Source organism: Anabrus simplex, chromosome 1, assembly GCF_040414725.1.
Source record: "Anabrus simplex isolate iqAnaSimp1 chromosome 1, ASM4041472v1, whole genome shotgun sequence".
Taxonomy (NCBI): domain Eukaryota; kingdom Metazoa; phylum Arthropoda; class Insecta; order Orthoptera; family Tettigoniidae; genus Anabrus; species Anabrus simplex.
The window spans coordinates 80,170,016-80,178,970 of NC_090265.1; the positions used below are offsets into that span (position 1 = coordinate 80,170,016).

Genomic DNA, 8,955 nt, shown 5'->3' on the forward strand with positions numbered 1-8,955 from the left:
TCCATATTAAGTCGAAAATTTTAGAAACGAAATATTTACTTCTGGAACACGCAGAAGTGAATACAACCGTCAACAGAAGGAAGGTGTCAGGAAGAGCATCCAATCGTAAAAATCGGCCAAAGCCACATCAACAGCTGATCCCAATAAATTCGGAAAAGGCCAGGAAGAAGAAGAATATTAATTAACTTTTACCTCGCACGACACAAATAGGTCTTACGACAATGGGATTGTAAAGGGCTATGTGTTGGGAGGAAGCGGCCGTTGCCTTCATTAATTAAGGTACAGCCCCAACATGTGCCTGGTGTGAAATGGGTAACCACAGAAAAACATCTTCGTGGCTGCTGAGAGTGGGGTTCGAACCCACCATCTCACAAGCTCAGAACTACGCGAACCTAACCGCACTGCTAACTCGCTCGGCAGAAGAAGAGGAAGAAGACATACACTTCTGGAGAGGTTCACACATCCAACATCAAATAAGAGTACCAGGTTAATTCCTGGGGTAGAAGACGATCTGACATAGAACTAAACACTCTTTCCCATTTAATGCCGAGGTTACTCCTCAAAGGGACATAAATGATTGAACAGGAATGCATTTGGTTTTACACAATAAATAAACGGTAGTTGGCATCACATTCTATTACGAGATTTTTTACAGTGGTTACCAAACTTTTAAGTGTGCTCCTCCCTGTTATGTAACATGTACGGTACCTTCTGTACGTGTCACTTTCTCGCAGATGTATTTGGCAGTAGAGTACCACACTTGGCGTGGTGTCAACCGTGTTAGCGGGGTATATAACGGGTAGAACACACTGCATCCTCACTCTTCCCGTCAACACTCGCAAGAGAAGCATCATGTTCAAGCTGGTAAGTTCTCTTTTCGTTTCTAACTGAATCAGACTGGTAGCAGAAAGAAATAGCACGTTATATTTGATCTCCTGCATTATACAGTCTGTATCTATCCATAGTAGGCAGGCGATAGGCCTACTGGGGACCTGATTTAAGGTTTTCCATGTTCTTCTCTTGCTACACTCGTAGACAATCGTATTCTAACAAACGTTGCACGATTAGACTAGGAAGTAAAGTTTGAATTATTCGACAAGTTTAAAGATAATTTTCGGTGGCTATTTAGAGCATAAACCCCTAAGCTTTCTGTTTACACTTACTGAAGGCAATACTGGGGGCTGCCTAGCCGAGATGGTGAAGGCGTGCTTGGTTCACGTGGAAGGGCGTGAGTTCTATTCCCAGTCAGAAAGTAGAAAAATTTAAGAAATGAGATTTCCACTTCTATGTTCTGAGGTTCTGAGGTTCTGAGGTCCACTCAGTCTGCACCATAAGTTAGTATCTGGTGAATTTCTGACAGCAAATGCGGCCGATTATAGGAACCCACCAAGTTCCGACGTTATGGATAATAGAACCCTTTGCCTTCCACTCCTCCAAGGGCCTTCATGCGGTGTGCGGAAATGGCTTTGCTTTGCAAGGAAATATTGTACATGTAACTTATTCACTGTCCATCGCATCTATTTGCTCACAGGAATTTATGGCTTGTGAGTCGAAAACGCCCATGACAGGGCTCAGCTGAGTCTAACATACTTGTTCTTAGACTTGGGTCTAGGTTTTTCTTATCCTTGTCTTTCATGATATTTACTTGTTAAACTGATTCTGTCATAACTCTTCCTACTTAGATTAATGTTACAGGAAATAATTACTTCACCACTATATCATCAATGTGCCTCAAATAAACGTGTAGGTTTCGTAATTACGTATTTGGAGAAATTTAAGACAAGACATCGAGTACAATCACTTCCAGCTACATCTAATATTAGCATATCAGTCAACTGGCCAATTATCCGCATGAAACAGGGTCAGTCACTTCCCAGCCAATCTGTGACTAGGATCTTGAAGGGAGTTAAAAAATTCCAGCTCATTAGTCAGAAATTCTACCCGCAAAACCACGGTGACCAACATTTCAGACAACCATTCTTTTGCTGCAACATTTGTGCAAACATTCTCTTAACTACACATGAAAATAGCACGTACTTTAATGTTGGCCAGCCCTGTGGTGTAAGGATGAGGTCTATGCCTCTTTTGAGAAGGCCGCAGTTCGTTCATCGAAGGATTTTCATCTTGCTCAGAAAGTTAGGATATAATTAACTGTCTCGTGAAACATACATACATACATTATCATTATAGACTGTTATGCCTTTCAGCGTTCAGTCTGCAAGCCTCTGAGAATTTACTAAACGTCGCCACAATCCTCGATTTGCAACTAGTGTTGTGGCCTCATTTAGTTCTATACCTCTTATCTTTAAATCGTTAGAAACCGAGTCTAACCATCGTCGTCTTGGTCTCCCTCTACTTCTCTTACCCTCCATAACAGAGTCCATTATTCTCCTAGGTAACCTATCCTCCTCCATTCGTCTCATATGACCCCACCACCGAAGCCGGTTTATGCGTACAGCTTCATCCATCGAGTTCATTCCTAAATTAGCCTTTATCTCCTCATTCTGAGTACCATCCTGACATTGTTCCCACCTGTTTGTACCAGCAATCATTCTCGCTACTTTCATGTTTGTTACTTCTAACTTATGAATAAGATATCCTGAGTCCACCCAGCTTTCGCTCCCATAAAGCAAAGTTGGTCTGAAAACAGACCGATATCAAGATAGTTTCGTCTGGGAGCTGACTTCCTTCTTACAGAATACTGCTGATCGCAACTGCGAGCTCACTGCATTAGCTTTACTACACCTTGATTCAATCTCACTTACTATATTACCATCCTGGGAGAACACACAACCTTCCTGGTAAGGGGAAGGCACGCTTCGCCTACACCACAAGACAGGACTTCTGGCATGGGCCACAAATAAATTTGTAACTTTCATTTTCCCTCTGGCAGTCTCAAGTTTGGCTTTGAAAATATGAAAGTGACAGCTGAGAGGGATGTTATTCCTAATGAAGCCACTCTCTCTTATGAATGGAATGGAAATGTTGCTCATAGTGTCGGTTAGTACGTACATGTTATGGGATTAGCAGACCGATACCGGTACGCAATAGCAACTTCTGGGTTGATGAGGAAAGCAACAGAAAACTACCTCACTCCTAATGATTCCTGTACGCCTTTTCAGTGGTGCCCAGGGCATCTATAACAGCTGCTGGTGAAGCTGTTGAGGACCCAGACAGCCTTCTGGCTGATGTACATTTAAGACTGTAGCTCAGGTGGCAGATTCCATGTCAACTTTTACCTAATGTTATCTTAAATTATATCAAAGAAGTTGAAAATTTTTCGAGTATCTCCCTTAGTAAATTATTCCAATCCCTATTTTCTGTTCCTATAAACAAGTATTTGCCCCAATTTGTACTCTTGAATACCAAATATCTTCATAATATGTGCTTTCCTACTTTCAAAAACTGTATATCATTTCTACATAAACTTTCCACTATAATAAAAATTTCGTGTGGCTATTTCTAGCCGGGTGCAGCCCTTGTAAGGCAGACCCTCCGATGAGGGTGGGCGGCATCTGCTATGTGTAGGGAACTGCGTGTTATTGTGATGGAGGATAGTGTTATGTGTGGTGTGTGAGTTACAGGGATGTTGGGTACAGCACAAACACGCAGCCCCCGAGCCATTTGAATTAACCAATGAAGGTTGAAATCCTCGACCCGGCCGAGAATCGAACCCGGGACCCTCTGAGCCGAAGGCCAGTACGCTGACCATTCAGCCAACGGGTCGGACAACTCTCCACTGATAACCCGGAGTATACTACTTAGTTCAGAAGCTCGCCGCTTTTCTCACAAGTCTTCCTAGCATATAATTGGCATCATTTTCTTAACACTATTCTTTTATCGGAACCACCCAGAATCAATCAGGCTACTTTCATTTGGATCTTTTGCAGTTCATGATTCATGCAATCCTAGTGAGAGTCCCATACACTGGAACTAAACTCTAATATACGCCCTTTCCTTTAGATCCACGCTACAACCCCTGTTTACTCAACGTACATATAATCAACATATTTAAATAAGAATATAATGTTCACATAGTGCTTCATATTAATCGTCATAATCATCATATGTAATCAGTGTAACGACTAACTTGTCTCTATGATGAGTTTCCTGGGCTGTTCTTTTAGCATCCTTTAATCTCCTACAGCATGTGTCAGTGGACAACCTCTGCATTGGCCATCCACTGCGGTGTTTCTCAGGTATCTTGCCCTGAACATCGACCATCAGTCTGCCATGTTTTAGTCTGTTCACCAGCCAAGTTGACCTCCTACTCTGGGTCTGGTTGATCTACTGTTGTTCCTCATCACCATGATATAGCACATCTGTAGAGGTCATATTCTATACCCAGCTTCTTTTCTCGACATCTGAAAGGCTTCTAAATTCTTGAAATCACCTTGGTTAAAAGTTCAGGTCTCACTACAGTATATTGCAACTGGCCACACGTAGATCTTCACAATGTGCTTTTCTTAACCTGAGCGACATGTTCCGACATATAGGAGATTGCTGTTTTACGAGATGCGTGCTTATCCATAGCTAAGCGACTCCTATATTCAGTTTCACTCGGAAGATTTTCTGTCATTATTTGTCCGAAACACCTGAACTGTTTCACTTGTTAAATTTATTCCCTTTTTACCGTAGTATGTAATATATATGAATTACTTATTTCAACCCTATTATATGCGTAAGCAACCAGTCTCGGTTCTGCTTTTGACATGTTCTAAATTTCTCTAATTATCAAACTACCACCAACATATTGATGAATATAACTCGAAAGATTGGTAAGTTTTAAGGCACTGAGTTTGTATTAAGCAAACAGGTTCTGTGCTTACCTTAAATCTTGATACAATATATTAAATGAAACGTTCCCACAATATTTAGGATTACAATAAATCCCATCGATTCCCCTAAATAATGTGGACGATGCTACCTCGAATAACTGAAATCTCTGAAACATGGATGGCTTAAGCTTAATTATTTTTTAGAGAATTGTGCTAGAATTTTTTCCATTTGTATTCCTAACCATTTGTATTTTATAGTCATTTAAGTGCAATTTTGTTATTAACTATTCATGAAAGGGTTATATCATCATTTAAGTCATAGGTATTTTATCTTTAGTGTATGAATGCATAGGATTATCACAAACGTGTTATGGGCAATTATCAAACGAAAGACTATATATAGTTATTATGACACAGCATATATGAACTTACAACGGAAAAATGTTGAGGGAAAGGCTTTCATGAATTATCACAGATAAACCTGAGGAAATAATGTCTCGGTTTGAAGAGAATCGGATGAGACTGACCCTTGTCCTGATGCCTGTTTATCGACTATTTTCCATAATGCAGACGTTTAAATCTGGCATTCAAATTAAGATTCCAAATATAATACTTAATTCTCACATTAAAATTTTGTGTTGTATGTAGTCCTTATTTAAATTGATCTTGGCAAGGACCTTGCAACATGCAGCTTTCACCAAATGTCAATGCCATGTATGGTTCTAAGAGTATAGAAGCAGCTGATGTTTGTGTTGGGCTGGGTAATAGTATTCAGAGCACGACTTGTACGTGTGGATGCTATGAAAAATGTTTATCAGACGGTCAGTGATGGTGCAATGGGAGGTTCTGACTCAGTGAGGAAATCGAATGGCAAATGACCTCACTGCCCCATCTTGCATCAATAGACCATTTCACTTGAATTTTACGGTTGCCTTATAACCGCATTATCTTTAGGTGGTGTTATTTTAGTATCCAACAATCGTTTGCGGCAATGACTTGTCAGATAGACGAATGTATAAAAAATATCAATTAATATCTATCCTGTTAGTCCGACTCATTGGCTGAATGGTCAGCGTTGAGATCTTCGTTTCATACAGATGTCGCTACTTGATTGTCAATTACTATCGACATAGTATAGTTACAGTAAACTCGTCACCGGTGGTGTAGTTTTTTTCAGGAACACCCCAATGGAGGTGAGCGGCAAGTGCCATGTTAACCACATACAAGCCGACCTGCAACTTATTACATCTCTGGCAGTACCGAGAATCTAATCCGGGCCTCCGAGGAGGGAAGCTATTAGAACTAACCGTTACGTTACGGAGATATCATAAATAACAATAGCTAGGTTTTCCAAACATTTTATATTAAATGTGTTTTGTTAAGTATAAAATTTTCCATTAACATTTTAGGAAAAAAATGCGCCTGATTTCTCCACAGGGCTTTAGAGTTTGTCGATCATTGTTTTAGTGGAAAGTACACTTGGCCAACCTCCCCCTCCAAAAGAGGAAAGGGAAGAGGTCGGACCCTCCGTAGATTGATGATATCCGCAATATATATTGGAGGGTTTTCAAAAAATATTTTCCCCTTTCACAGAAATTGTTTGACAAATTTTCAATTGAGACATGCGTATAAACTAAAGAATTAGGACGATTTGCATCATGACATAATTATGCTACTACTTCTTTGGTTCCACTTTTCATGAATTTATTCCTCTTATAGCCTAAGTTGCCATCTTATCCTACTGCACTGAACTCCTGCATAACATTTCAGTCTTTATATCGATGTCCTAATTAGGACACCTCGTATCTCCTATTGCTCTTCCTACCAATTATTTCCCTTAGGCCCACTCACGCCTCCTAGCCATATACTGATATGCAGTCCATCATAACAATTTCCTATGCCGATGTGTAAAAGGAAAATAAATCTTGCCTATCGTACTATAGGAATGTGTGTTTGCTTGACGTATTTAGGCACTCCTACAGTAAAAGGTTTTTAAGGTTCATTTTCCTTTGTACATCAGCGTAGGAAAATGAACACAACGAAATTTTTCTGATGGAGTACATATCCTTATGATGCTGGGAGGCGTGACCAATCTTAAAGGAAATAGTGGATAGGAAGTTCATTGAGAGATACGAGGTTTTCTAATTAGACCATCGATATAATCTTCATTTTGTCTCACCAGTCTCTATTTTCTATTATCCATGGAATAACCCAAGAGCCTTTCCTTTAATCTATCGTTGCTACAGAAGCGGAAGTAATATATTGGCATTATCTTGTCTTGTGAAAAGCACTTCACATATGACATAATTCTTTTTCTTCTTCCACAGTGCGTAGTGATCCTGGCCCTGGCTGCCTGCAGTGTCTCCGCCAATCCCGGACTCGCTGCCGCTCCTCTGGCTTACGCCGCCGCTCCTGTGGCCTACGCCGCTCCCGGAGTAGTCACAGCTCACAGCTCGCAAGTGATCTCCCAGAACTTTCACGGCATTGCTGCTCCTCTAGCTGTCCCTGCTGTCGCGGCTTACGCTCACGCGCCAGCTTTCTACATCCGGAAATAGAAGAACCTGATTGACAATCAGTTACCGAAGTCCACAATGTGGAGTCGGATGACTCATTTCCTTCTGTCTTCTGCAGTAGCAAGACGATTTTGTCTTGTTACATGAACAACTGAAATTTCCTATTGATGTTTGCTGAGTATGACCAAATAAAAAATCTTTCACTCTCAATAACAATGTTGATTATTTGTTCCCAACGGACGAAGTGGTACTAAGGGTTCCCTGCATCCCAAGTGGGTAGAACATTGACCAAATTCAGAGATATAGTAGTCACTGTTTCGTCTGTCTGTATCATCAGACAAATACAATTGGTTCATCCCAAGCTATGTGTTAATGTCATACTTCCATAACGTGTTTAATCTGGTTATGCCCCCCACTCCCCACTCTCTCACACGGTCTCACATCATTATCATCCTCTCATGTCCGGCGCCATGGCTAAAGGGTTAGGGTGCTGGCCTTCGTCGACAGGGGCTCCGGGTTGGATTCCCTGCAGGGTCGGGAACTTTAACCACCGGTGGTTAATTTCGCTGACACAGGGACTGGGTGTATGTGTCATCTTCATCATCATTTCATCCTCATCACGGCGCGCAGGTCGCCTACGGGAGTCAAATGAAAAGACCTGCAGTTGGCGAGTCAAACATGTCCTCGGGCAATCCCGGCTCTAAAAGCCATGGCCTACACCATTTCATTTCATCATCCTCTGGTTTTCTCCACATACTTTCTTTCCATTCTTCACTTCAGTTCTATTGTATCCCGGTGTCTTTCGTTATATTTATTTCACTTTTTTAAATGTCATTATATTTTATTTTGTTGCCATTGATGCTTTCACGGCCCGTACTTATAGACATGATATAGGATTTTGGGCTTATGCCGTGTCAAGAAAATAAGGTGAAATTCTTCACGTTTCGCAGAGAACTTTGCTCTGCGTCATCAGAAGAAAATCTCGACTGTTCACGAGAAAGGCTTCTAAAACACTTTATTTTCTTGACACGGCATAAGTCCAAAAGCCTATATCAGTTTATTTTATTTTATTTTATTTTATTTTATTTTATTTTATTTTATTTTATTTTATTTTATTTTATTGGTTTCTATTTTCTTCTACCACATTCGTCCCTGATTCGTCTGATGTCCTCCCTGATACTTCTAAGCACACACAGTGGGATAGAACACTTTAATTGGAGCTTAATATTGTCGTCAGCTCCCGCTTGGAGCGCTGTACCGGCATACAGCAAGCCACCTGGTGACGAACGAGCGTACCACCACAGTTCTCCAATAGTAAAGCATTCTTAAATTCAAACCCTCATTATTGTGGATCAGCCGAGATTTCCTTCTGAAGATGCAGAGCAAAGTTCTCTACGAAACGTTAAGAGTTTCACCTTATTTTCTTGACACGGCATAAGCCCAAAAGCCCAAATCATGTCTATAAGTACATTTTCCTTTCATTTAGTTACTGGGTTTGAGCTACGAACAGCCTGGCTGGAAGAATCCTCATAGTTACTTGACTGGAGAACACTCCCGCAATTTATTTTAAATCTGCATCTGTTAAGACCTAAATATGTGTGTCTCGGTACTTTTCTGTAGTGGGAAAGACAAGTTTTATGCTTATTTTGAAAAGAAAAAGAGGA

General features: G+C 40.7%; 1 protein-coding gene across 1 annotated transcript; it reads left to right on the forward strand.

Annotated features, from left to right (window-relative positions):
- Window positions 1-833: 833 nt before the first annotated feature.
- Window positions 834-7,482, forward strand: LOC136861540 (uncharacterized). Its single transcript, XM_067138828.2, has 2 exons — window positions 834-864; window positions 7,106-7,482. Exons 1-2 carry the CDS (start codon window positions 853-855, stop codon window positions 7,331-7,333), a joined length of 240 nt encoding a protein of 79 aa, XP_066994929.2. The 5' UTR covers window positions 834-852; the 3' UTR covers window positions 7,334-7,482.
- The last annotated feature ends 1,473 nt before the right edge of the window (window positions 7,483-8,955 follow it).